The 26,493-nt window shown below is 54.2% G+C and overlaps 2 protein-coding genes and 1 long non-coding RNA gene across 5 annotated transcripts; 1 reads left to right on the top strand and 2 right to left on the bottom strand.

The window, feature by feature from the left end:
- Positions 1–3,497: 3,497 nt before the first annotated feature.
- On the top strand, positions 3,498–14,426 carry Tipe1 (TNF alpha induced protein 8 like 1). 3 transcript variants are annotated; one of them, XM_048427528.3, is made up of 2 exons: positions 3,498–3,629; positions 12,613–14,426. In XM_048427528.3, exon 2 carries the CDS (start codon positions 12,618–12,620, stop codon positions 13,176–13,178), a length of 561 nt encoding a protein of 186 aa, XP_048283485.1. In that variant the 5' UTR covers positions 3,498–3,629; positions 12,613–12,617; the 3' UTR covers positions 13,179–14,426. The 3 variants fall into 3 exon arrangements, with proteins under 3 accessions (XP_048283485.1, XP_085548508.1, XP_085548509.1); XM_085692382.2 differs by lacking the exon at positions 3,498–3,629 and adding an exon at positions 11,903–12,038; XM_085692383.2 differs by lacking the exon at positions 3,498–3,629 and adding an exon at positions 11,973–12,103.
- On the bottom strand, positions 10,686–11,894 carry LOC148121236 (uncharacterized). The gene is made up of 2 exons (XR_015738623.1): positions 11,663–11,894; positions 10,686–10,869 (listed from the first exon to the last, which is right to left on the bottom strand). It is a non-coding gene; the product is annotated as an uncharacterized LOC148121236 (long non-coding RNA).
- Positions 14,427–16,128: 1,702 nt separating the features above from the next.
- Mydgf (myeloid derived growth factor) lies at positions 16,129–24,847 on the bottom strand. The gene is made up of 6 exons (XM_048427529.3): positions 24,663–24,847; positions 22,819–22,869; positions 18,518–18,579; positions 17,573–17,654; positions 17,010–17,082; positions 16,129–16,504 (listed from the first exon to the last, which is right to left on the bottom strand). The coding sequence occupies exons 1-6, from the start codon at positions 24,813–24,815 to the stop codon at positions 16,425–16,427; spliced, it is 501 nt and encodes a 166-aa protein (XP_048283486.1). The 5' UTR covers positions 24,816–24,847; the 3' UTR covers positions 16,129–16,424.
- Positions 24,848–26,493: the final 1,646 nt, after the last annotated feature.

Genomic DNA, 26,493 nt, shown 5'->3' with positions numbered 1-26,493 from the left:
AATTTGACACCATATGGGGTTGAAGTCGCAGGATGAATGGGGTATAGTGGGTGAGGTGGTGTGATAACTTCCATCTCAGCACTGGAGAGTTGAAGCAGGAGTTCAAGGTCATCCTCAACTACACAGCAAGTGTGAGGCCAGCCCAGACTACAGAGACTCTGTCAAAGAAGGAAGGAGGAACGGAGAGAGGGAAGGAGGGAGGGAGGAGAGGAGGGAGGGAGGAAAGGAAGGAGGGAGGGAGATACACACAAAGGTGACAATTTTGATTGTTTTAATCATTTTTTGTTTGTTATTTTATTTTATTTTTGAGATAGGATCTCATGTAGCCCAGGTTAGCTAACATTTCTCTATATATTGAAGACGTTGAACTCCTGTCTCCACCTCCCCAGAGCCTGATGACAGGCGCTGGGGTTGAAACCCAGGGCCTGCGCATGCCCTGCCCTCTCTGTGTCCACGGACTCATTCCTTTCCTGTTCGACAAGTCTCAGCGATCGCGGCCCTTGATCTTGCCCAGTTCAAGGTGGTGGAGAGTCAGCACCCTCAGAGACAGAAGCCTGAATAGCACCCCCAGACATGCACACCCCACTTTCTGTTCACACCTGTCATTTCACTGTCAGCCGTCTCCTCCCACACGCAGCCTGCGGACTGGCGACTGTGACTCCTGAAGGCTGGTGATGCGGCCAGCCGGGCAGACAGCCTCACCCCAGACCCTAGGGAGCGAACCCGCTGACCAGGCCCACAGTAGGAGACCCCAGTAAGGTTCCCCTCCTGCTCCCCACCCCTCCTTTGTAGATCATCCCTAGTGCCTGGAGACAGATGGATCCTGGTGTGTGGGTGTCACTCGCAGAGCCAGACAGGCTGAGGAGTGAGGGAGCTCTGAGAACCAGTGACTACACCCCAGTGTAGCATCCCAACGTGGGGGCACCTTAGGGGCAGTGCCGACCGAGTCCCTGCCTCACATGCTGTCCCAACCTCGTCCCCGCTCTGACTCATCTCTCAAGCCCAAGGAGAGGCTCAAGGAGAGGGGTCGCTGGATCGGGGTCACACAGCCAGAAGGGGTGCAAGGCGGTCTATCGGGATGCTGGGCAGCTGGTGGTGTGGAGTCTGGAGAGACTTGGCTCGCGACCCTGTCTCCCCGTGCAGGCCCCGCCCACCCTGGTGCCGGGAGCTCCGGGACGTGTGCAGAGCGCGCCTCCTGCCGGGCGGCTGGAATCTCTGCAGTCCTGACCCGGGACCAGGACCCAGGAGAGACCTCCCAAACCACAGAGATGTCCTGGCGTGCACCTCCGAGCTATGGCGGACCCCCCTTCTGAGCTAATCTTTTCATCTCTATGCTCCCCATTCCAAACTGAGCCCGGATCCCTTCTGAATTCCAAACTTTTCATCTCTGTACTCTGAAGCTCCGTCCCCATTCAACACTAATTCCATCCTCTCCTCAGTCACCTGAACCCACCACCCTATTTCCTGGCTCTGTGGCTCTGATCAAGGCAAGGAACTCCGAACTCCTAGGAGTGGGACCCTGCAGGGAGTGTTCTTCTGTTTCTGGCGCAAGTCGGTGAGTATCATCCATGGTGGAGCAGGTGCCTGAATGTCCTTTATACACGTGGAGCACAGCTCGTCTATCTCCCCACTTACAGACACTAAGGTTGCCTCCATCCTTTGGCTCCTGTGAATAATTGAATTAAAACTGCCATACACATACATCAGAATCTGTGTTTCCTACCTGGGTGTACCTAGGTGGGGAATGCCTAGGGGCCATGGAGATCTTCCATAAACTTAAGAAATTTCAAACTATTTTCTGAAGGCTGTCGCCATTTTACATCCCCCCCCACCCCAGAGGCGTCCTCATCCTCACGGACGATTTGTAAGATGATGGTGGTGGTGGTGGTGGTGGTGGTGGTGGTGGTTGCTAAACTGGATATGGACCTGGGGTTTCCTTCACACTTGGCAGACACTCCACCCCTGAGCCGCCAATACCCTCCGCCCTTCACTTGGGGATTCCAGGTTTAGGCTCCACCTCTGACCATGCCCCAGCGCCTTATTTGCTTCGCTTGAGCCACACCCCCAGCCAACACAGCCGGGTTTGAGCCCGACTTTGTCACACCCAGACTGTCTGTGGGTTTTCCAGACTAAGACTTGCTAAATCACGGCTCTCTGGCAACCAGGTGCCAAAAAAACTGCTTCAATGACCACTAGCTGCCCTGTTCCGTACTTGGAGGTCTGGGCTATGAAAATCTAGAGCAAGCTAAGCTGTAGTGGAGCATGCTTTTAATCCCAGCACCCGGAGGGCAGAGACAGGCGGATCTCTGTGAGTTCGAGGCCAGCCTGGTCTACAGAGCTAGTACCAGGACAGGCTCCAAAACGACAGAGAAACCATGGCTTGGAGAAAAAAGAAAGAAAGAAGGAAAGAAAGAAAGAGAAAGAAAGAAAGAAAGGAAATAGTAAAAAGAAAGAAAGGAAAGAAAATCTAGAGCAGTGGTTTCTACTGGGTACACTGAGCGTATTTGGGGTTGTCCATGGCTGTCACACAGCGGGAGCTCCTGATAGGGAGTGAGTGAAGGAGGTGAATGATGCTCGACATTCCTATAGAGCTCCCTGCATATCCCAGATGTCTACTGAAAAGTTTTTGGCCCCACACATCGGAGAGCACAGACAATTTGAAATCAGGGGGGCCACTTGGGTCAGTGCTGCTCCAGGCAAGTCGCTTGCCCTCTCTGGGCCTCAGTTTCTATCTCTCATAAAGACTGGATTTATTTTTGGGTCTTAAGGTCCGTGCCAGGGGAGGTCAGGATGCAGACAGCAAGCATCTACAAGGCTTCCTGGAGAGGGCGATGGCGCTGAGACCTTTCCAGTGCTGACTGGGCCATCAGGCACAGGAAGTGCAGACCGGGGATGCGGATTTGGGGGGAGGGTGGGAGGTGATGGGGGTGTGGGAGCCACTCCCTGGTTGAGTTCCCAGGATTTACAGCTGCGACCTCCAGGGAGGCTACCAAGAGCGAGACTATTGGAGTGTCCCCCTTACCCAGCGACACCCACCGAAGGGGGTCCTTCACAAGACTCGTGAACCCCAAGAATGTCCCAAGACAAATGTCGGGGTTCATTTATCACGGGGGTCCCAGATGACATCCTTACTCAGTGGGTAAACTGAGACCAGCCCGTGTCCATGTGTTTTTTGGTGCCTCGCGGGAGCGCGTCTCTTTGCTGTGTCCGGTCGGATCTCTGGCGGGGTGCACACGTACCCCATTTTTCTCTGCCTGAGTCTCCTTCCTCTCACCGCCCCCTCGCCCGGTTCCCGGCACGGAACCCCCTGCGCCGCCTTCGTCTCGGCGTCCGGGGCAGCTATTCCGGAGGAATCCCCCAGCCACAGGCCACGCCCCCGACACGCCCCCTCCCCTGCGACAGAGGCCTGCTCTGCTGCCACTGGCCCCTTCGTACACCGCCCGTGCGCTCCTATTCGCTGAGCCAGTGAGCGTCTGCAGGGGCGGGGCCTGTCCTGCTCAGGGGCGTGTCTATACCAGGGGGCGTGGCCCTGCGCAGCAGCCCGCTAGGATCCATCGGACCAGCGGCTCCCGCCCCACAGAGGCGCCTGCACACAAGTGACAGCCAGACGGACGGATCCTGAGGAGCAGGTGAGCGATCCGGGTCCCCGCACCTGTCCATCCTGGGTCCTTGCTGTCCTCTCTAATCCCCACACTGCCCTATGTGCATCCCGGCCTCAGTTTCCCTCTATACCTGTGCCTGGCTGTGTGAGTAGGCTGCTGTGGGCTACTGTAATGGTCCTAGTATCCCTTCTCAAGGGGACATGATGGACCTGGCCCTATACAGGTGTGCAGCCCGACTCCAAAACGGCCTGGATATTCCCGGCGGTGGCCGACCAGATTCCACTGTAGCTCTGTCTGGTACAGGGACCCCACCTGAGTCCCCCCATCATCCAGACTAGGAGCCTCCCATCGCCCTGAGCACTTGGACTCTGTTTTACCATCTGGGAACTGGAGCAATCCCCGTCATATAATTGGCAGGTGACTTGACCCAGGTCTGTGGCCTCCTGGCTCTTTCAGTGGTGGCCTGGAGGGTAAACTGAGGCCCAGAAAGTAGCCTGTGGTTTACCGGGGATGTGTAAACAGAGGGAACTCGAATGTGGCTTCTTACCTTTGTGAGTGGCCAGTCTGGAGCAGGACAGGGTGAGGGCCAAACTGACAGGCTCCTGAGACACTTCTCCAGCTCCAGGTTGCGGAGCCTCTGGAAGCCTGCCTTGGGGTCAGAACATGGCTCACCCAAACCTGACTTCCTTGAACAAGTAACTTAATTATAAGCCTCAGTTTCCCTGTCTGTGACTTGAGATGGTTGTTTCATGACTCCCTGGGGCTAAAGGCTTCTGGGAGGATTAAAGCAAAGACAAAACCCCTGGAGGCAGAACCAAGGTGGACTACATAGGGAGGCCACGTCTAAAACCAAGTGGAGACTGGGGTGTGGCCTGGTGGGTTCCAGCCCCACACCCACGTGAACCAGAGTTTGGGGTGTGTGGCTTTCGTACTAGCTCTTGGAATGGAGGCAGATGAATGTCTGTGAGTTTGAGGCCAGGCCTGAACAGGGAGTTTCAGGCTAGTCATGACTGTGAAGGGAGACCCCGTGATAACAACCAACAAAAAAAAAAAAACAAAAACAAAAACAGAAAAACAGGAATGTGGGCTTTGTGTGCCAAACTTCCTGTCTTCCCATCCTGGGACTTGAGAGTGGCTGCCCCTTCTCCACATGGACCATCCAGTCTCGGGACCTTTGCTCATACCTGCTACAGCCACAGCTGAGCAACACAGGCGCCAATTTTGAAACATAACAAGTTCATGATCTGGGCCGCACCTAGGCCGTGGGTGACTGGGAGAGGTGGGGCGGGGCCATGGGGACTATCACATGACAGAACAAAGAACATTGGCACTGAACACCTGTGCTGGGTCAGGGCTGGATCCTGAGGGGACAGGGACACGAGACACTTGTCCTCAGTTTACCCTCTGAGCACTGAGCAAGCGAGGACCCAGCCCATGAAATGATTACTGATTTAATGATTTAGTATACTGATTCAGTATGAGGGAACTCAGCCTACTTCAAGGCCAAATCGTCATGGCCACAGGGGTGCATGCCACCTGATGAGTCCGGTGCCACCCAGCACTCACTGGAGACTTGAGGGTGAACTTGGATCTAGGGATCTGGTGAATCCACTCTCCCCAGAAATCCTGCATTGTCCCATCATGTGGTTGCTTTGAGTTCCCAAGCCTCTGTTTACCCATCTGGGACCTTCCAGAGGGTGCTCTACAGGCTGGGGGCTTCCACAATCCTCACCAAAGGCACTATGGAAGGGTTGATGGGGCACATAGCTTCTGGAAGATTCTCAGACTGGGTCAGTAGGCCCCTCCAATCTTAGAGTGACCCTGTGTGAGATGAGCTCCTGGTTAGGGGCTGGATTCGTATCCCATTCCTGACTCGGTGTTGCTCTGAGACTATCTGTCAGCTCCCAGGCCCCTGCCTCAGTTTCTCCTTTTCTCATGACCATAAGAGGTTACTTAGTCACTTGACAAACAGTTCCTGAAGACTGAGGGGAAGTTAAGTATGGTGCCTCGTGGCCCCAGAACACAACGGTATCAAAGCTGGTTACCAAAGTATCAGAGCAGTATCCTCTGCCTCAGAGTTGGAGCTGGACCCTGTCTGGAGTTATAATTGTAACCATAAGATGAGGAACGTGGGGGGCTGGAGAGATGGCTCAGAGGTTAAGAGCAATGCCTGCTCTTCCAAAAGTCCTGAGTTCAATTTCCAGCAACCACATGGTGGCTCACAACCATCTGTAATGGGGTCTGGTGCCCTCTTCTGGTCTGAAGGCATACACACACAGACAGAATATTGTATACATAATAAATAAATAAATATTTTTTAAAAAAGATGAGGAACGTAGGGTCAGGGGAACTGGGTGCTCATGGAGAGGAGAGGAGGGAGCAGTCACATAGCAATCTTGGGGAGAAGTATTGTAAGTGGGGGCTCAGTGTGTGCAAGGCCCTGGAGCTGGACAGAATCTTGTGTGCTGTGTGCGCACGGGAGGAGCATGGAGGAGGCCTGTGGCTGGAGCAGAGGGAGAAGGGAGGCAGGACTCTCAGGACTTGGGCTCCAACAGTGAGGGAGGTGGGAGCCTCTGGCATTTCAGGAATCCTGGCGAGGGTAAGAGGAAGCTGCATGGAAGCTGGGGAGCCTTGGGAAATGGAGGGAGCTGGTACAGTCTGGGACCGAATGCACACACCTTCATATTTCCCTCGTTAAAACCCCGAGTGGATGCTGGGTGAGGTGGAAAGTGCATGCGGGCTGAGGCGTGAGGATCACGGTAAATCTGAAGCTAGCTTGGCCTACAGAGTGAGTCTTTATCTCAAACTCTGACCCTAAAGAAGCCCTGTCCCTGTGTGGTAGCTGAAGCAGGGGTCCATGCCCCTGTGGCTCTGTGACAGTCCCTTTAAAATATATTAACTTATTCTTTTTTGTGCCTGTGATGTAGACAACTGGCTCTCCTTCACTGAGTGGGTCCTGGGCTCGAACTCAGGTTGTCTGACTTGGCAGAAAGCGCCTACCTGCTGAGCCACGTTGCTGGCCCTCGACCCCCATTTCTTCAGGACATGTCTTGCCTCCAGGCCTCCCCTACCCATTCTTGGGGTGGCATCATTGTGGGGACCCTGTTTGAGAACCCCCAGTGTCTTCCCCACCAAGGAACCTTCCTCCTCCCAGTCCTGATGCTAAGGGTGCTGTTTGTAGGCAGAGTCCCCAATGGGTGACAATGCATCCAGTGCATCGGGAAAGAGACTTTTGGGGCCCTGGGTGACATGGGGCCTCGTCCCAGCCACCCTTGGACAGTCAGCGAGGGCGGAGAAAGAGAATGGCGGGCTTGGTGACATTAATTATTGATGAGCTGCGTGTGGGACATAAAGAATTCATGAGACCGGGGGCTGCCCAGGGACGGGCGGCAGAGTCAGTCTTATGAGAGCTGCTACTGGGTTTTGGGAATTCTGCCATCTGGTTGTTAAACCCAGATTAAAAGTCAAGGAGTGAGTGCTTCCAGCTAAGTAAATCGTGTTGTATTTATTATTTACTACATTTATTTACTGCATGTGTGTAAGCCAGGGCGCACGGGTTGGAGGTCAGATGATAATTCACGGGAGTCGATTCTCTTACCACCATGTAGGTCTTAGAGATCGAACTCAGGTTGTCGGATTTGGTAGCAAGCACCCTTGTCCACCGTCGTGTTGACAGAATGCAAGCTGGATCATCTGCCAGCCGAGCTAGAGAGGCAGAGGCAGGAGGGCCAAGTTCAAGGTCAGCTTTACATAGTGAGGGGACAGCCTAGGCTAAATATAAAATAAAAATATACGTGCACTTTATGGAATGCGGATGCTATTTCTGTCCTGGAGAAGCTTCACCCCAGCCCCTGGCATCCATATACCCAAAGAATCTGGAACATTCTGGTGGAAGCTCCACCCCAAGCCCCCTTCCCCCCATCTCTCTCCAAACCCTACTACATCTCAGAAAGCCTGCCAAATGATGACCCCCTCCCTCAGAGATGCTCAAGGTCACTCACACAGGGTATTTAAACTGCCTTCCCAAAAAATAGACACGTGGTTTTCCGGTCTCTCTTTTCTGTCTCCTCCCTGGGGGGCTGGAAAATCATCCGGGAGCGTTGTATCTATATTTCGGGTTAATTTGGTCTGATTGGATTGCTGCTTCGGTGGAGAGGCTCATGGGGTGCAGAAACTTTTCAGTTTCAATGAAGCTATTAAGATTCAAAGGTTATGGTGGCGACAGTTCCTACCCATGATAAGCCCCAATAAAAACACACAGAAAAAGCAAAAACAAAAACAAAACAAAACAAAAGATTCAAAGGTTAGGTTGGATGTGATGGTGCACGCTTTTGATCCCAGCACTCAAGAGATAGGCAGGGGAATCTCTGTAAGTTTGAGGTCAGCCTGCCTGGTGTACATAGAGAGACTCTGTCGAAAAACAAAACAAGGGGTGGGGAGAGAGAGAAGCAAAAGCAGAAGCATGTGCAAGGGTGGAGAGTGGCCTGGCAAGCGGCTTGCTGTCCAAGCACGAAGACCTGAGTTCGAAACTTGGAAATCCTATAGAGAAGCTAGGACTGAGGGCGAGCAAATGTAATCTCATGATAGGGGTGGAGACAGGAGTGTCCTTGGGGCTTGGTGGCCAGGCCTGGCTGCTGGGCTGGGTGCACAGTGGAGGTCGGAGGTCGTCAGTCCCCAGCACCACACACAGTGACTAGCGTAGACACCCCATGCCCTGGCTGTGGCCTGTGCCCATGTTTGTCCTGAGTCTGTTGGAAATGGCACAGGGGCTCCCCAGCTTCACCTGTCTCCTGTGGCACGTGGACCCCACAAGGCTCCTCAGACCTTTGCAGAAGCCTGAGCTTAGTTACTGTGTTGCCGGCTGTGGCCACCATGGCGTCTGGGGACTGGGGAAGGAAATGGTGTCAGCTGTGCCCAGAAACAAGGGCCCATCCACCTGCACCCACCTCTGGGTATGTGTGTTAGGTGTGACAAGAAGTCAGAGCTGTGAGCAGATGGGGGTTGGGGAGGGGCGGGGGGCACGGTGAACAAGGCAAGTCAGGAGCCACAAGCAAGTGGGGGCGTGAAAAAGGGGTGAGGCCTGAGGATGGGGAAGTCTCAGCATTTGCAGTGACCTCAGAAAGCAATGAAGACCTTTTATTTGGGGCTTGGGGATGTCACTGTGTAGCCCAGGGTGTCCTGGAACTCACTCTGTAGCCCAGCCTGGCCTCCATAGGCATCCTCCTGTTGGAGTGGGAGGGACCACGCTCACTTGCTCTCCAAATGCCTGGCCTCAGGGCTGCCATCCTGGGGGCCAGCGGGCATTCAAGGAGGTTCTGAGGTTGGGGTGTGTGTGGCACCTGCAGGCGAATGTCACAAAGGGCGGCACAGATCATGTTTGTTTGTTCATTAAAACTCGATGTGACAGGAACTATTTTGTGAGGCCTGGTGGGCTCCATGGTGCACACTCTGGTTCCAGGGGTCATCCTGGCGAGGCTGCCAGTGTGCTTCTGTGGAGAGTGGAGTTCAGGTGCCCTCAGCTGTGGCCAGCTTGTCCTCTGAGGTTCCCTGAGGGCCAGTGAACCAGGGATCCCCATTGCGGGCTGAAAGCAGGGTCATCCCACCTGGGTTTTGTTTTATTTTGTCTTGTCTTGTATTTGTTTGGTTTTTTTGAGACGGTTTCTCTGGCTGTCTTGGAACTCACTCTATAGCCCAGGCTGGCCTCAAATTCATAGAGATCTGCCTTCCTCTGCCTCCAGAGTGCCAGGATTAAAGGTGTGCGTCACCACTGCCCATCTTTCCCCACTGGTTTTTCTGTCAGGACTTGAACTCAGGTCCACATGTTTACAGCAAGACTTGACCCGCTCAGCAGTCTCTGAGGACATTTGATCGGGTGTAGCAATGTCCCAAGGCTACCAAGATACCTGGGAAGTGATGTGGGTTGGTGCTCTATGCCAACCTTGGGCTCCCCGGACTGTGCTTGTGTGGGCCAAGGGGTTAAATGAGGAGGGGGGACACATGTGGGTCACCCCAGTTTGAACATAGTCACTGGGGTCTGCCTGTCTTTCCACACCTCTCTCTCCAGAGTTCTCCACAGCCCACTTAGCATTCAGGAATAGATTAATCATTGCAAAAACATTTACTGAGCATGAGCTATATGTCCCGTGCTCCCTGCCAAGACCTGCCTCCCATCCCTCCAGCCTCTCCCCTCCCTCCTCCTGCACCCACAGATCAGAGCTGTGCCACCCCCAGCACCATGGACACCAGGCATGGCAGCACACGCCTGTCATCCCAGCGCTCAGGAGGTGGTTGGAGGCAGGATTAGGTCAGCCTGATTCAAAAAACAAAACCCAAAGACAAGCAACCAAAAAACTGGGGGAAAAGAAATAGCAGGAAGTGGGTCAAGGAAGTGCTCCTGAGTCTGGACCTTTATGCTCAGGAAGGCCCCCGGCTTCCAGAAGTCACCGCAGCCGCGCAGAGGCCCTGTGGCTTGGCCTCATTACAGGGACCAGGTTGATCTCTGAGTTCAGAGCCAGCCACTAGGCTGCATCTGTCCCCACCCAAAGGGAAGGTCTCAGCAGGGAGCCTGGCACTTGGAGGAATATTGGGAGCTGTTGTGGGGTGCCAGGAGCTGCAGGAACTGATGGGGTTCAGAGTATAAAACTCAAGTAGGTCTTGGCAGCAGATGAGAAGTCTAAGGTAGGCCAGACAGTGGTGGTGTCCAGCTCTAACCCCAGCACTCAGGAGGCAGAGGCAGGAGGACCCAGGTGAGCTCCAGGATAGCCTGGGCTATGCGTAGAGACCTTGTCTCAAACATCACAAAAACTTTAAAAACCCATCAAGTCTAATATGCGGTCCAGGGCCCAGGAGAGGACGTGGGGCTCTGATTTTGGACTTAGTCTGTTGTCCCGCAGGGCGAGGAGCTGTGGTGACCTGTGGTGACCTGTGGTGAACCGTGTGGCCCGGCCCTGGGTCCTTTGCACACACCTCCCTCTACTGTCCCCTCCCTCCAACTTGTCCCTCCTGTCCTGAGGCTCCAAAGGCTGCCAGACAACTGGTCTTTCTGTGGCCCTTGCTCCAAGCTTTTCCCATCCCCAGGCCCAATTTTTGCCTTTTTTCTCCCTGTTTATTGGTTTCTTGCATTTCTGTCCTCGCCCTGGTTCACAAGGCCTCTTCAGGATGATTTTGGGGTTCCAGCCAGTCACAGGTGAGACGCCTGTCATCTCACAGTGAGGAGGCTAAGGCAGGAGAATTATGACGGAGTCAAAGGTCAGGCTGTGTTACATGCCTGGAAAAAGGAAAAAAAAAGTGAAAATACATAAGAAATGAATTAAGGGATGGAGGAGTCATGACCTGTGCATTCAACTCCAGGCACAAGAGGGTCCCCAAGCCATGTATAACTAGAAGAGGGCACAGAACTGGGGTGCTGGGGAGGCAGAGGCAAGGTCTCTTTGCATCACTTCTGTGCCCTGGTGTTGGGTATACAACTGTTGCTCCATAAATACCCACCAGGCAGTTGAGTGACTGCATGAGTGTGGGGCTGAGTTCTGGAGGGTAGCCTGGGCTGTTTAACTCTAGACTTTTGACCGGGTTCTGTGGCACTGGGGGGGGGGGGGCAGGGACCAAGGCCACAGCACCTCATCCCTGGGAAAGTCCCTGCCATGAAGGCCTCACATGGCCACAGTCAGGCCCCTTATGCAGGAAGACAGGGACATCCTGGTCAGTCAGGACAATGGGTTTCAGAACAGGAAGTGGAGGCCAGCAGCTGGCTGCCCCAGGTGGCGGCTCAATAGGAATTGGGATGGCCAGGATAGGCCACAGCTGTGCCCCCGCCAGTCTTGCGGAAGTCTGTCCACGCTGTCAGCTTCATTCCTGAGCCAAGGAGTTCAATTTGGCTTTGTCCATGGGGAAAGCAAGGCCCAGAGAGGGTCAGCACTCCTCTGGAATCACACAGCCCCCAAATCAAACAGAGACTCCAGACTTTGTTACTGAGAGTTCCCCTTTGTCTAGTGTCAATTAGGAAACAGCCTCTGGGCCTCCACCAGACGTGGCACGGGAAAGAGTCAGTAGCTGAGGCTGACCTTGAACTTCTGATCCTCCTGCCTCCGTCTCCAAGTGCGGGGGTGGCAGGTGTGTGTGGTGCCCTCAGACCGAGAAGGAGCAATCAGGTGTGGGGCCATAGTGGGGACTGACCGTCCTCTCCTGCTGTGTGAGTGGATTTTGATGGGACAGATTCCACCATTGTGCATTCTTCTCCGCCCGGGACACTCAGGAGGGCTGTGCTCTTTGCAGAATGACGTTGGCCCAAGTGATGAAATGGGTTCACATGGCGGGCGCCCTGTGTCAACAGCCCTGTCTGGGCCCTGGCCAGTACACTGCGGGGGTATTGAACTCTGGGGGCAGGGAAGCTGCTGAGCCATTCTTGTGCCCCTGACCGCTAAGGCCAAGGAGAGGATGGTGAGAGTGGGGGGCTGCCTGGAGTCTGGGTTCACACAAAAGCCGGCTTTGTAGGGAAATCAGGGGTGAGTGGGCTGGAGGGTGGGCACTGCTGGCCTGGCCATGAAGCATGGCTCACCAGGGCCTGGGGCAAAAACCAAGGTCCAAGGGCCTGGTCTCAATACAGCCTGTGTCCCTTGGCTCTTCCGGAGGGCCAGGGGTCCCCGGGAACACAGCAGAAGAGGGGTCAGGCCCTGACTTCCCTCTGTGTTTCGGGGGTGGGGGTGGGGGGTGGTCGCAGCCATCCAGCCCCGTGTGGCTCTGAGGGAGTACCCAACAGGAGCCAGGGGCTCTGGGCTCTGGGAGGTGTGTAGGAGTTTATTAGGTAAGAGGCATGAGAAGTCTCAGTTGTGTTGAGTACTTCTGTAGGGGAAAATTCTAGAACTGCTTGCCCCTGCTTGTCCCCTTGGCCTCTTGTCGGCTCAAATGTTTTCAATGTCTGGCGAGGGAACAGTCATCTGGCGAGTGGCAAGCAGGGATGGTGCCAAGCCACAAGCATTGCCTGGACCTGAACGTTGTGTCTGTCATCCCACAGGGCCCATGGACACCTTCAGCACGAAGAGCCTGGCCCTGCAGGCCCAGAAGAAAGTGCTCAGCAAGATGGCCTCTAAGGCTATGGTGGCCGTGTTCGCGGACGACACCAGCAGCGAGATCCTGGATGAACTGTACCAAGCCACCAAGGAGTTCACCCGCAGCCGGAAGGAGGCACAGAGGGTGGTAAAGAACCTAGTGAAGGTGGCCGTGAAGCTGGCCGTACTGCTGCGGGCGGGTCAACTGGACGGCGACGAGCTGGCCCAGCTACGAAGGTTCCAGGGCCGCGTGCGCAGCCTGGCCATGACGGCCCTCAGTTTCCACCAGGTGGACTTCACCTTCGACCGGCGTGTGCTGGCCGCGGGGCTGCTGGAGTGCCGGGACCTGCTGCACCAGGCCACCGGCCCTCACCTCACAGCCAAGTCCCACGGCCGCATCAACCACGTCTTCAGCCACTTTGCCAATGGCGACTTCCTGGCCGCGCTGTACGGCCCTGCGGAGCCCTATCGGAGCCACCTGCGCCGCATCTGCGACGGCCTTGGACGGATGCTCGACGAGGGCGGTATCTGACCTGGCCTGGAGACCTTTCCAGAACATCACTGCTCATCCCAGCTTTGCTCCTTTCTACTTCTGAGAAGCTGTCTTGTAGCCCAGCCCGACCCCAGACTCTACGGAGCCAAGGCTGACCTTGAACTGATGCTGCTCCTGCTGCCTCCTGAGTGCTGGGGTCACAGGTGTGCTCCACCATCTCATTGAATGTTTATGTTAGTTTCCTCTCAGGGCCTCCCAATGTGACTCGCTTTAGGAAATGGAGTTCAAGCCCTGCCCGGCACCAGTCTAGTGTTGAAGGGATCCCAGCCTGCCATGTGGGCTGGGGATGAGCACACTTTCGTGTTGGGATCTGGAGGAGACCCCCATCTGGAGACTGCACCCAGCATCTAAGAGCAGGAAGAAACCGTCCCTGAGGTGGCTCAGCATGTGTTGTGACGGGAGCTCAATCCCCAAAACCACACCATGGAAGCAGAGAACCAGTTTTGGCAAGTTGACCTGACTTACACATGACCTGCTCATGCAGCAAGGGGTGACTGAGCTGGTGGGAAAGAAGTCCTCACTGGGAGGGAGGAGCCTGGGGACCTCAGAAGCTGTCCCCAGCTTCCGCAGGCCAGGGCTACTGGAGATATGTGTCTGTGTTAAATTATAATGCCGTATTTGGGAAACAAACCCATCCTTTCTCTTTGTATGACAGCCAGGACTTGTAATCAACACTGACCACACATGTGGAAGCATGACTAATACCTGGCTTAACCTTATGGTCACTATGAGACAGAACTTTTATCCTTGGAAAGGTGGGCAGGTTTCAGCTACATTTGTGCACTGCTGAGGTGTGGGTTAGTTCTCTAGACTCCCCCAGTAAGGGGCTGTGGGCATGGCCATGGTGGAGCCCCGCCTAGAATCCTCAGTGAGGGGCTGTGGGTGAGGTCAGGGTGGAGCCCCGCCTAGAATCCTCAGTGAGGGGCTGGGGGCGCGGTCAGGGTGGAGCCCACCATAGAATCCCCCAGTGAGGGGTGGGATGTGGCCAGGGGTAGCATGCCCAAGGTGGGAGACCCGAGACCAGTGAGGACAGTGCATCTGCACTTGCTGGCAGGCATGGAGGTTGTGCAATGCTGCAGGTGTTAAGGTGATCTGGGATACACAACATCCACAGCTGTGTGTATTTAGGACAAAGTTTACAACCTATAGCCTGTGGGGCCTGGCTGAGGGGTCACAGAGGCTTTATTAATGTTTCAAACATGGCCAACACAGAGATTCTATCAACTATAGCTTGTTAATATTTGTTGTTTTTAAAACAGTATCTTATCCTATAACCCGGACTAGCCTCAGCGCCCCTAAGGCTGGCTGGACTGGCTGGGATGCCAGCCTGAGCATCACATTCCCCTGGGGCAGCCAGCCCTCCTGCCAGCTCTGGGCAGGAAGGGGTCAGGTCCTTGAAGCCTCCCTCTCTCACCACACCAGCTCCACAGGTAACTCGTCTCCCTTTAGGCCCTGGGCCAGATGAAACCCTCATGCTGACCAGATGGACCAAGGAGGGGAACGGTCTGAGATTTGCGGGTGAGATGAAGAGGAAAGCCAGAGCGCATGAGGGACATTCCTTTATTATTGTGTGTCACTGGGCTGTGTATGCTACACGGAGCCTCGGCCATCAAGCTAACCCTATTTCCTTTTTAGATTTAGATTCTCAGGGTGACCTGAACTTCACAATCCTCCTGCCTCAACTGCTTGAATGCTTGGGATCACAGGCCTATGCAAGAAAAATATTTAAAGGTGCCGTGTGGCTGGTGACATGGGTAGAGGTGCTTGCTGCCACACCTGCCACCCAGAGAGTCTATGTCAGAGGCCCTGAGGAGGCAACTCCTCCCCTGCCAGCCCAGGGAGGACAAGATGGGGCTAGATGCCCTCCCCCACCAGGTTCCACTGTGCTCTCTTGGCTCGGCATGAGCTGGTGGCTATGGGTCTGGACGCAGCTCTGTGGCCTCACTGGCCTCCTGTGTTAGAGGCACTAGGTTCATGCCGAGCACCACAAAATTTTTCCTTAGAAATTTAAGATTAAATATTAAAGGGCCATTGTGTCCCAGCCCCCAGTTCTAACCGTTCTGTATTCTTGCTGACAGCTGGGGACCCTCAAAGGTACATGGGGTGAGCCAGGCAGTCAGTGACCTCACTTCATCCTGGGTCCTTTCATACCTAGGGGCGTGAGGCTAGGACTATGTCACCTACACCCAGGTATTGGAGCCTCAAGCCTCGGGCCCCTAAGACAATGCTGATGGCTATGTCCTTCCTGGGGCACATGCAGCATGAGAAGTCCTCAGTTTCCACTCAGTGTCTTAAAGGTCAGCTCCCCTTTATTGAGGCAGGGTTCCATTGTACAGTCTTAGCTATCCTGGAACTCGCTACATAGCCTAGGCTAGCCTCCCATTCACAGAAGGTCCACTCCATGAAGCTGAGGGCCGCAGGAGGGTGCTTAGTCCACGCTATGGGACGCCACCCCTAAAGAATGGGGGACTGCAGCACCCTACAGGCCTGTGTCAGGTACAGGCCTGCCTGGCAGCCCGTTTCTCACATGGTGTTTGGCCAGAGGTCAGACCCAAGGTCAAAGCCAGGGGCCATGGGACCCCCCTGAAAACCTTTCAGGCTTATGTAGGTTTCTTTGGCTGCAGGTTATTTTTGTTTCTAATGATTTCTTACTGTGGCTGTGAAGGTGGCTCAACAGAGCACTGGCTGCTCTTGCAGAGGACCCAGGTTCGATTCCCAGCACCCACAGGCGGCTCATAATCACCTGTGATTCCAGATCCAGGGGACCCAAATCCTTATTCTGGCTTCCATGGGCACAGAAATGACACAGACTCACAGACACAGACACAAAATCCCCCATGAAGGACTGGGGGCTGTGTGATAGTCACTCTTGGGGGAGACACGTGCCTATGCCTGCTGCTGCTACCGTGGAAGGCAGTGGGAGTCCAAGTTTGAGTCCTGAGCCCAGAGAGCCCCAGCTGGGGTGGTTGTTTATTGGTTTATTTGCTCCGTCTCTTCCCCTCCTTTTGAATGGAGGTGCCTTGGGATGGGACGCTCACCTGCAGCTCAGAGGGGAAACCATGCCTGACTTGCGCAAAGCCAGGCCTCCCCACCGGCCCCCAGCATGCCCTGCACCTGGGAGATGGGTGACAGGCTCAGAGTTCAGCAGCGCTGCAGCGTGAGCTGCAAACAGGGCAACACCAGCGTCCAGACAAGTAGTGGGCAGTGCGCCCAGACAGGCGGGGGTCACAGCTCCAAGCGTGCTGCCTTGGCTACGATCACTAGCTTGGAGAGCTCAGACTTGAAGGCCCCAGGCCTGTGAGACACTGTAAGACATAAGCACATTTGGGCCCTTACAAGATGCCACATGAAATGCTGGAACTGGGGCAGTGCCAGCAGAGGGGGCACAGCAGATGCCAGCAGAGGGGGCCGTGGCAGGGCAGGGGGTGAAATGACAGTGGAAAACTGCAGAGCCAGGCACCGTGCCAGGCTTGTCAACGTAGCTACTCTGGAAATTACAGAGGGCTAGGGGTGTGGCCAAGGAGGACCCCCCCCCAGAAGTCTGCCAGTGTCTCCCTCAGAGTGCCTCTGATCCGCTGCCGCAGAAGGCAGACCAGTGCAGGTGAGTACCTAGGATGTCACCAGCTAAACTGACTGGCACAGCTGCAGCACAGAGTCCACACTGCAAGTGGCTTCTCTTTAGCACACCTCCCATTCTTGAGAGCACTTCTGATTCTCAGCGTCGTCATGAGGCCCTCGACCACCTCTCTGCAAATGCCCCTTGCCAGGTGCTGGCATGCTTTCCACCTGCTGGGTCCCATCTTCACCTACCTGCTGTCTTGGTCACTTCAAATTCCTCATTTTTAAGGGGGACATCACTCTCTCTCTCAAACGCAGCTTTAGACTGAAAGAGAACAGGACACTTCAGTAGATACAAATAGAGAGGGAAGCCCCTCGAGTCCCCTCGGTTTGTCTCCTGAGCTCTGTGGTCTAAAGCCAGGCATTCCCAGCAGGGATCCCAGGAGGGTCAGCTCACAGGTAACAGACAGCCTCCGTGTCACCTTGGCTCCCAGTAACACTCTTGAGGAGGCTGCTACATGGCTCTGGTACTCTGGTACTCAAGTCATTGGCTGACTTGAGGGACAGGAGAAGACCGAGGCTACCCTGCCCCACCCTGGCTCCTCCCATTATTCCATAGGGTGCCTCTGATGCCAACCTCCCCATTTTTCTGGCCTCCTGGGGCAAAGCAGGTCTATGTAGAGGGATGGGCCAAAAGCCCACATTGTAGGCCTTCTGCTGAGGTTCCCAACTCATGTGGGAGCCCTGGGGGTCAGTGGGATGGCTAAGTCCCTTGCAGTGATTGGTGTCCTCAGGTCCCCGAGACTGGCACTCACGTAGGCCATGGCATACTCGATCTCAGCACCCCGGACCTCAGCCTTGAACTGTGTGAAGTAGAGGTAGGACTTCCCCTGAGGCCTGTGGGGAGACAGTCAACGCTGGTAGGACCCAGTTGAGGCCCCAGAAAGAGCCTGGTGACGTGGGACTCCATGGTAGGAATCTCCAGGAAAGTGAAGTCAGAGATGGTAAGGAGCTCTGTGTGTGCCAGGGATGAAGGGGAAGGGAACAGCTCCTGGGGATAGGGGAGACGGGGTGTCTGGTAGCCCAAGCTGGCCAAGGCTAGCCTTGAGCTCCTGATCCCCTTGCCTCTGCCTTCCCAGGGCTGGAGATCATGAGAAACAGGAGCTGACTGTACGTCACAGAAGGCAGGGCTCTATCTCAATTTTTAAAATTTGCCAAAAAGCACTGTGGTGATTTCCTGCCCTGTGACCTAACTCCCAGCTCCCCGCCCTCCTCCCCTCCCCTTCCTAGTGCTATGGTGTTAATACACAGACTGGCAGCTTCCCCAGGATCACAGGGTCACTGTCCAGTCTGTTCCCCACTTGTCCTGAATTGAATGTGGTGTGCACATGCACAGTGTCTGCAGGACACCCCCTCCCCCGCCCACAGCCCTGTGCATACGCAGTGTCTGCAGGAACCTCCCAGTCCCGTGGATATGCAGTGTCTGCAGGCCACCCCCCAGCCCCATGCATATGCAGTGTCTGCAGGAACCCCCCAGCCCCGTGGATATGCAGTGTCTGCAGGCCACCCCCAGCCCCGTGCATATGCAGTGTCTGCAGGAACCCCCCAGTCCCGTGGATATGCAGTGTCTGCAGGCCACCCCTCCAGCCCTGTGCATACGCAGTGTCTGCAGGCCACCACCACTCCCGCCCCAGCCCCGTGCATACACAGTGTCTGCAGGACACCCCCCCACCCGCACATATGCAGTGGCTGCAGCTCACCTCCAGATGGTACAAGTGAAGTGCTGACTATCTTCGCTTGTCCCCAGGCTCATCTGCCATTGCTGGGGAGAGAGGATAGGCTTGTTGAGCAAGAACAGGTAGGCCTCTCTGCAACGCCTGCCACACGCTGTCCTACAGTGGATCAAGACACTGCCTGTGTCACTTTCTCCCCATAAAGGACGACATCCTGTGAATGGCTCCCAGCTTAGCAACAGTGAAATCCTGTCTAAAAATTAGATAAGGGTTGGGGCCTGTGGGTCAGTGTCTAGCATGAGGCCCTGGCTCCATCCCCAGAAACAGGGCACAGTAGAGCATGTCTGTCACTCCAGCACTCGAGACAATCAGGAGTTAGCCTTGGCTACATAGGAAGCTAGCCTGGGCTACATGAGACACCCTGTTTCAAAAAACCAAAAGCAATACAGGCACAGTGGTGCACTCAGGAGACAGACAGATAGCTCTTTGAGTTCAAGGCCAGTCTGGGCTACACTATGAAAACCTGACTCATACAACAACCCACAGCAGCCAGGGCTGAGATGGCTCTGCACCTAAGAGCGCAGGCCACTCTTCCAGAAGACACAGGTTTTGTTCCAGGACCACACGGAGGCTCAAAGCCACCTGTAACTTGTTATAGGGGACCTGATGCCTTTTTTTGGTCTCCACACACACTAGGATATGCAGCTGGTACACAGGCATTCATGCAAACAAAACACCATACACATAAAACAACCAAAACACAACAACAAAAACCCTAACCAACTAGTTCTCACAGCAAGTATCCCCAGCCCTGGCCGCAGGTCCTCATCCAGGTGCTCCCATTACTGCTCTCCATGGCTTCAAAGAAGAGGTTTTCCAATGCTAGGGCAGGCCGTGTTTACATCAATTACAAGGGGACCCTGTGGCTGCTTGGATACATTCTGCCTGGAAGGTAAGCCGCGAGCCCCAACTGCACTCACGCCAGGGTCAAAGTGCTGGTTTTGGGTCGGTCCACAGACACGCTAATCCCGAACTGGCAGGCTACTCCAGGGCGCCTGTGCCCGGAAAGCAGCCCATCTGAGAAATGCCTTGCTTTTCCATTAGAACAGGGTCTCCTGTAGCCCAGGCTATTCTTTTTTTTTTAAATATTTATTTATTTATTATGTATACAATATTCTGTCTGTGTGTATGCCTGCAGGCCAGAAGAGGGCACCAGACCCCATTACAGATGGTTGTGAGTCACCATGTGGTTGCTGGGAATTGAACTCAGGACCTTTGGAAGAGCAGGTAATGCTCTTAACCTCTGAGTCATCTCTCCAGCCCAGCCCAAGCTATTCTTGACGGTGACCTTGAATTCCTGATGCTCCTGCCTCAGCCTGCAGAGTGCTGTCACCCACCTGCTATTGGCCCCTCTTATATTCATTTAATCTCAAGCACAGCCAACTCCTAAACCCGCTGACAAAATAAAGTGGGAATTTTCCTTTCCCGGGACCATTCATGTTAAAACGCAATCAGTGAGGCCAGGCCCACAGTGCAGCCCTCACTACCATGCATCCAGACCTTCTACTCCATCAGCGAAAAGGGAAGCCTCGTGCTCAGCTTCCCCTGAATCCCTCCCGGTCCCAGCACATTCACTTCTTCACTGAGTGCAGTGTTTCTGAGGTTTTGTCTGGCTGTGGCAGGTATCGGGCCACACTCCACTCCGTGTAATGGAAATTGTCACTGTCATTTGTCCCTTGAGCTCCCTGAGAAGCTGTCATTTGTTTCCAAGGCCTTGGGGGAGTGCTGGTCCCAGCCTGTAACCAGCAGCAATGGCTACAGCAGAACAGCCGAGCTGACTGAGGCCTGCTGAGCAGCTAGCCACACAGACGCTCTCCCGAGGACCTGCTGTCCTGGTTCGTGTCATGTCAACTTGACACAAGCTGGAGCTACCAGAGAGAAAGGAGCCTCGCCTGAGAAAATGCTTCCAGAAGGTCTTGCTGCAGCCAGCCTCTATAGGGCATCTTCTTAATCAGTGACTGATGAGGAGGGCCCAGCCCACTGTGGGTGGTGCCATCCCCAGGCTGGAGGTCCTGGGTTCTATAAGAAAGCAGGCTGAGCAAGCCATGGGGAGCAAGCCAGTAAGCAGCTCCCTCCATGGCCTCTGTGCTCGCTCTGCCTCCTGGTTCCTGCCCTGTTTGACTTGCTTTAATGATGAACAGCAGTGTGGCAGTGTAAGCCGAATAAACCCTTTTGTCCCTGACTTGCTTTGGTCATGGTGTTTTGTTAAGGCAACAGAAACCCTGACTAGGACACCCAGGTTCAGTCCCCAGCACCCAGAGCGTGCCCACAACCACTCGTAACTCCAGTTCTAGGGAATCTCAGCGGGCAACACACCCACGTGTACACATTCACACACCTTACTATACATACATGTTAAAAACTATGTGTTTTGAAATCGTGCCTACAGTGGAAAAGAGGCCGGATGCTTGTCGTGGGGCTGCTCGCAGACGCCAGCTGACGGCCATCTTGCATCTACTGCTGGTCTGTTACTGCCTGAAGGTCTGTAGAGACAGCTCTCTGCTGGGTGTGAGTGCCCTGGCTGAAGGTGTAGGCCCTCTGCAGCCTCTCCCCTTTACCTTCCCTTGCTATATCCATATTCAACTCACTCCACGCCACAGGCAGGGCTGCTATCCCTGTCCATGTGTAACGCCACTCAAGGTGCTGGGCTGTGCATGCCCATCCGTCCACGGACACTGAGCCACTTCCACTCACTGGCCGGCCCCATGGAAAGCTCTGCGCAGAACACTCGCGTGCAAGGTACCATAGCCACCACCATGTCCCCTAAGTGACCAGCTCTGGGTGTGGTGCTCAGGCACATGGCATGCATGGCAATCGGCCTTAATGCTCCCTATACTGCTGTACCATTCTGCATTCTACATAGGGGGGTGGTCTTGATGGGAGTTTGCCCCCTTGCCAGCTCACAGGCTGCCCTGAGGACTGTCCCAGGCTGACCACTCAGGCAAGCCTCCTAAGGCACAGACCATCATGAAATAACAAATATCCCACTGCCCACGGTTAGTGGCACTGTCATCTAGCACTCAGGACGCTGAGGCCAGTAGAGCAGGGATACATGATGAGATTCTGTCAAAAAGCACCAACAAATTTGACAAAAACAAATTGACAAATAAGAACCACAGTGCCTTACTGATCACACACGGATCAATAGAACCACAGTGTTCACTGATCACACACGGATCAAAAGAACCAGTGTGCTCACTGATCACACATGGATCAATAGAACCACAGTGCTCACTGATCACACACGGATCAAAAGAACCACAGTGCTCACTGATCACACACGGATCAATAGTCAGGGATTGCCACTGTAGGTCACTGGCTCCATGAGGCAAAAGCCAAGGCAGCCTGTGGTCCTTTCAGGCTCTTGTGAATGAGAACCCAGTGCTTTCGGCTACAATACTGAGCTACCTACCTACTGTCCTTGCTGCGGGGCAGAGGGAGGCAGCTCCAGTCCAGCCATGAGCACCACAGGCTTTCCTGACCCTCCTGCTGTGGTAACTGGACTCGCCCGCAGGGACCGGGGCAGCAGTGGGGACGCCCTGGCTGCCCCTTCACGTAGCACACGAGGGTCATCCGGGATTCTGAACCATGGATGATGGACTGACAAGCTACCTCATTTCTGGAGTGAGGAAAGTCTCACAGGAATGGCACCTCAAGGCTGTCAGTCAAACTCCTGAGAGATGGGAGGCAGGGGACTGCCCAAAGACTGAGATCAGCCTGGAAAACATGGAAGGCTGGCTTATTCTGGGCTGCAGTGTGACCCAGTCTATACACAACACAGGGCTGGGAGGTGGCTCTGAGGCTAAGAGGAATGGCTGATCTGCCAACAAGCCATGGCAGCACACAGCTGTTTGTACCTTCAAGTCCAGGAGCCGTGTCTCCATCTTCCGGTCTCCACAGGCACCAAGCACATATGTGGTACAAAGACACCATGCAGGCAAAATACCCATACATACTAAAAAAATAATAAATCTTTTCCAAAATTTAAAAAGAATGCTGGGCGGTGGTGGCGCATGCCTTTAATCCCAGCACTTAGGAGGCAGAGGCAGGCAGATCTCTGAGTTCAAGGCCAGCCTGGTCCTCACAGAGAGAGTTCTAAGACAGGGCCCCAAAGCTACAGAGAAACCCTGTTTTTGGGGGAAAAAAAAATCAAAAAGAAAGAAAATGCACTGAGCCTGCACCGTCTCTGTGCTGATTGCCAAGAACACGTCCACACGTGAAAGAAGCCACATCCCGACACCAGCGGCCTGAGACCCTGAGTGACTCACCTCATTGGTCCCTCCTTGAGAAGCGTATGTGAATGTGCATGTAAACTTGCCCTGGAAAAGAGAAAGAGAAGGAGGCTGAGAAGCCAGTGTCTCACTGCGCAGAATCAAGACCCCAACATGCTGCACCCATGTGCATGAGGTGGGTGCATGCCCATCACCTCAGCGACAGGTGAAACCCAACAGGAGTCACCTTGACTGCATTGGTATTAAGTCTCCATGCCTTACAGACATAAAAGTCTCGGTTTCCTAAGCCTTTATCCTAGAAAACACGCTTTTCAACCTATGCTGAACATCTGACCTCCTCTGCCTCGCTGAACTCCTGATGCCTGTGACAACTTTCTTTCCACACAGTGTGTTCTTGCATTGATCTACCTTGACTCCTGAGTGCCCCAATTATCTCAACAGCTGTTTTCTAGAAATCCTAATGCTTCTCTATAAAAGGACCTCAAAAGCCAGTGAGGGGAGACAGTTGTCTGGCCAGTCAGTCCCTTGTGCACTTTTTAAAAAAGATTTATTTATTCATTATGTATGTACACCACAGGCCAGAAGAGGGCACTAGATATCATTACAGATGGTTGTGAGCCACCATGTGGTTGCTGGGAATTGAACTCATGACCTTTGAAAGAGCAGCCAGTGTTCTTAACCTCTGAGCCATCTTTCCAGCCACCCCTTGTGCACTTTTAAATATAGCTTGCTCTAATCAGATGGCTGCCAGAATGCTCCCTCTCCGGGTTTAACAGCAACCAGGGAAGCCAAGGCCGGAGAACTGCAAGATGAAGGCCAGTCTTGGTGACTTACCAAGATGCTGTGCCAAATGTAAAACAGTAGAAAGAGGCCTTGGATGTACATCTGCAGTAGAGCTTTGGCCTAGAATCCCCCAGCGAGGGGCTGGAGATGGGGTAGAACCCTGGCCTGTGTGAGACCCTAGGTTCCATCTCAGTATCATAGAAAAGAAAAAGAAAAGCTCTACAAAGTCCTCTGACTTCTTTCCTCCCCAGAGCAGGGAACTTTGTATAATCCTTGGGGGTACCTGGGAAGGTCATGTGGCCTTTAGCAGTCACCCTTTAGAATACTGGTTTTGGATTCAGTACCTGGGAGTGCCTGACACACACGAGTCTTTGTTGCTTCCTTCCTGCAACACAGACCTGCCAGGAAGCTCTGGGCTACAAGAATGTTTTCAAGTCGGGCTGTGGTAGCCCACGCCTTTAACCCCATCACTCGGGAGGGAGGCAGAGGCAGGTGGATCTTTGTGAGAACGAGGGCACCCTGGTCTACAAAAGCTAGTTCCAGGACAGGCTTCAAAGTTACAGAGAAACCTTGTCTCGAAAAACAAAAAACAAACAAACGAAAACAAAAAATAAGAATGTTCTCAGGAAATGGTCACCAGGGACACAGCTGTCACCGGGAAATTGGGGAGGAAATGGTCACCAGGGACACAGCTGTCACCGGGAAATTGGGGAGGCCGAGATTAGGCTGGCTGCCGGCTTCACAGCCATGAGAGCGGAGTGGCCGAACCCGTGTAAAGCCTGGGGTGTTTCCTTTCTGGTCCGAGCTCATGAGCAACCCTCTCGGGACCGGCATGATGAAGTGAAGTCTCCTGAGACCCACGGCTCTCATCACCCAGAATCCCGTTTTCCAGAATGTGTTGGACGAGGGGAGGATGCCGTGTAGGTAGAAAGTGATTGACAGGCGGCGGCGGAGGCAGCCACGCCCCTTTGAGTTGCCGGTCTCCGGGTAACCCCGCCCCTTGCCATCCGACGGGCTCTGGGACAAACCGGTACTGGCTCCGCCCAATCCCGGCAGTGCCCGGTCGGCGATGTCCCCGAGGGAGGCTCGGCACTTACCCCGGGTCCGACGTCCTGGGAGAAGGAATGGACGACGCCTCCGGGTCTCACGTCAAACGGCACGGTGGTGGGCTCGGACACGGCGCCCGCCAACGCCAGTGCCACGGTCATCAGGAGCAGCGCGGTCCAGAGGGCTCCGCTGGGCGCCGCCATCTTGGTTCCGGGCCACTGCGCAGGCGCCCGCCGACGGGGCGCGGCGAGGGACACGTGGAGCTGCCTGCGCGGGACGCGTCGTCTCGTTACAGTGACGCACACGTCGCAGCTCTTGCCCCCATGTTGGGGCGGGGCACAATTCGGCACGTGATGCCAGACGGCGCCTCTGACTGGCGGCCTCGGATGAATGGAGAAAATTTGTGTCGGTGCTCAGGGGGTAACATTTGCCTTTTTCCGGCTCAAGTACTGGTTCCCCATATAAAAATATCTGACGCCATTGTAATTAGGGTGAAAAAGCTATTCCGGTATTTTTACATATATCTCATAAATGGACTCCAGGTCTCCACCTTTCAGGCAGCATGGGGGTTGACTGTGTTTTATTTTGTTAGATTATCTTTAATAGTTTCAATTTTTGATTTTTAAAATTGTTGATTATTTTTCGTTTTGTAACTTATTTTACTTCAGTTTATAGTTTAAGTTTGATTTAATTTTTTTATTTCAAGACAGGGTTTCTCTGTAGCTTTGGAGCCTGTCCTGGAACTTGCTGTATAGACCAGGGTGGTTTCGAACTCAGAGATCCGCCTGCCTCTGCCTCCCGAGTGCTGGGATTAAAGGCGTGCGCCACCGCCACCCGGCTTAAAAATATTTTATTGTGGGGTCTGGAGAGATGACTCCACAATTAAAGACACTGACTGCTCTTGCAGAGAATCCAGGTTTGAGTCCCGGAACCCACATGTCGGCTTACAATCTCTCTAACTCCATATCTAGGTGATCCGACGTCATCTTCTGGCCTCTGGAGGCACCAGGCACACATGTGGTGCACAGACCAGGCAGAACATACACACACACACACACACACACACAGTAAAATAAATGTGTTTATTCTATTTTTCTGATGGCTCATTTTATGTCAGGATGGCCTCCAACTCTGTTTGAAGGCAAGGATGGCCTTGAACTCCTGATGCTTCTGCACCTCTCCAATGCTGGGATGACAGCTGGGATGGAAACCAGGGCTTTTTGTGTGCTAGGTGATTGCCCTGACCTCTACGCCTGGCACCAGTTATGTGGTCTATGGTTGAAGAGCAGGCTCTGTGGCCTCAAGTGGCTGTTCGCTTACAGGATCCTGCAGGTGTTATCAGGACAGACTCCGCTCCGCTCCGCTCCATTCCCGCCTTCGCCAGCAGTCAGTGTCCTGTGCTGAAGGAGGCTTTCGCAATGCAGGCGACAGTGGACTCCTCCACTTTTGCAGTTTTCCTGTGTGTCACAGGTGTTTCTTAGCTGTCCTGGGGCTAGAATATGGGGCCTTAAGCAAGCCTGGCCAGCCCTGTGCTGCTGAGCAATATTCCCAGCTTTCTGATGGTTAAAAATGAGACTTAAGTCGGTCAGCGAGATGGATGAGTAACAGGGAAGGGGCTTGCTGCCAAGACTGCCAAGATTGCTGACTGGTGCTTCAGCCCCGGGGAACTAGATGGTGACAGAAGTGACTCTGCAAGTTGTCCTGACTGCATGTGAGCTGGGCAAGCAGCCATGCAGAACAGGAAATAAATACGTAGCATAAAACATTAGCCTCCAGTACTTCTGAGGATGCTGTCTGCTCCCGCCCCGCGCTCACTCACCTGCTCCCTCACTCCCCATCCCTCCCTCCTCTCACTATTGGCTGTCCCTTTACACTTATGTA

Source organism: Myodes glareolus, chromosome 8 (genome assembly GCF_982192425.1).
Source record: "Myodes glareolus chromosome 8, mMyoGla1.1, whole genome shotgun sequence".
Classification (NCBI taxonomy): Eukaryota; Metazoa; Chordata; class Mammalia; order Rodentia; family Cricetidae; genus Myodes; species Myodes glareolus.
Note: the sequence above shows the minus strand (reverse complement) of the source record. Positions and strands in the feature narration are given on the sequence as shown.

Bases quoted from the DNA above. Each gene is read 5' to 3' on its own strand.
- Tipe1 (XM_048427528.3), top strand. From the start codon at position 12,618: ATGGACACCTTCAGCACGAAGAGCCTGGCCCTGCAGGCCCAGAAGAAA.
- Mydgf (XM_048427529.3), bottom strand. From the start codon at position 24,815: ATGGCGGCGCCCAGCGGAGCCCTCTGGACCGCGCTGCTCCTGATGACC. The intron at 18,580-22,818 runs GTGAGTCACTCA...CTCTCTCCCCAG, and splicing joins CTCAAGGAGGGACCAATGAG to CAATGGCAGATGAGCCTGGG. The intron at 17,655-18,517 runs GTGAGCTGCAGC...GTCTCCCCACAG, and splicing joins TTCACTTGTACCATCTGGAG to GCCTCAGGGGAAGTCCTACC.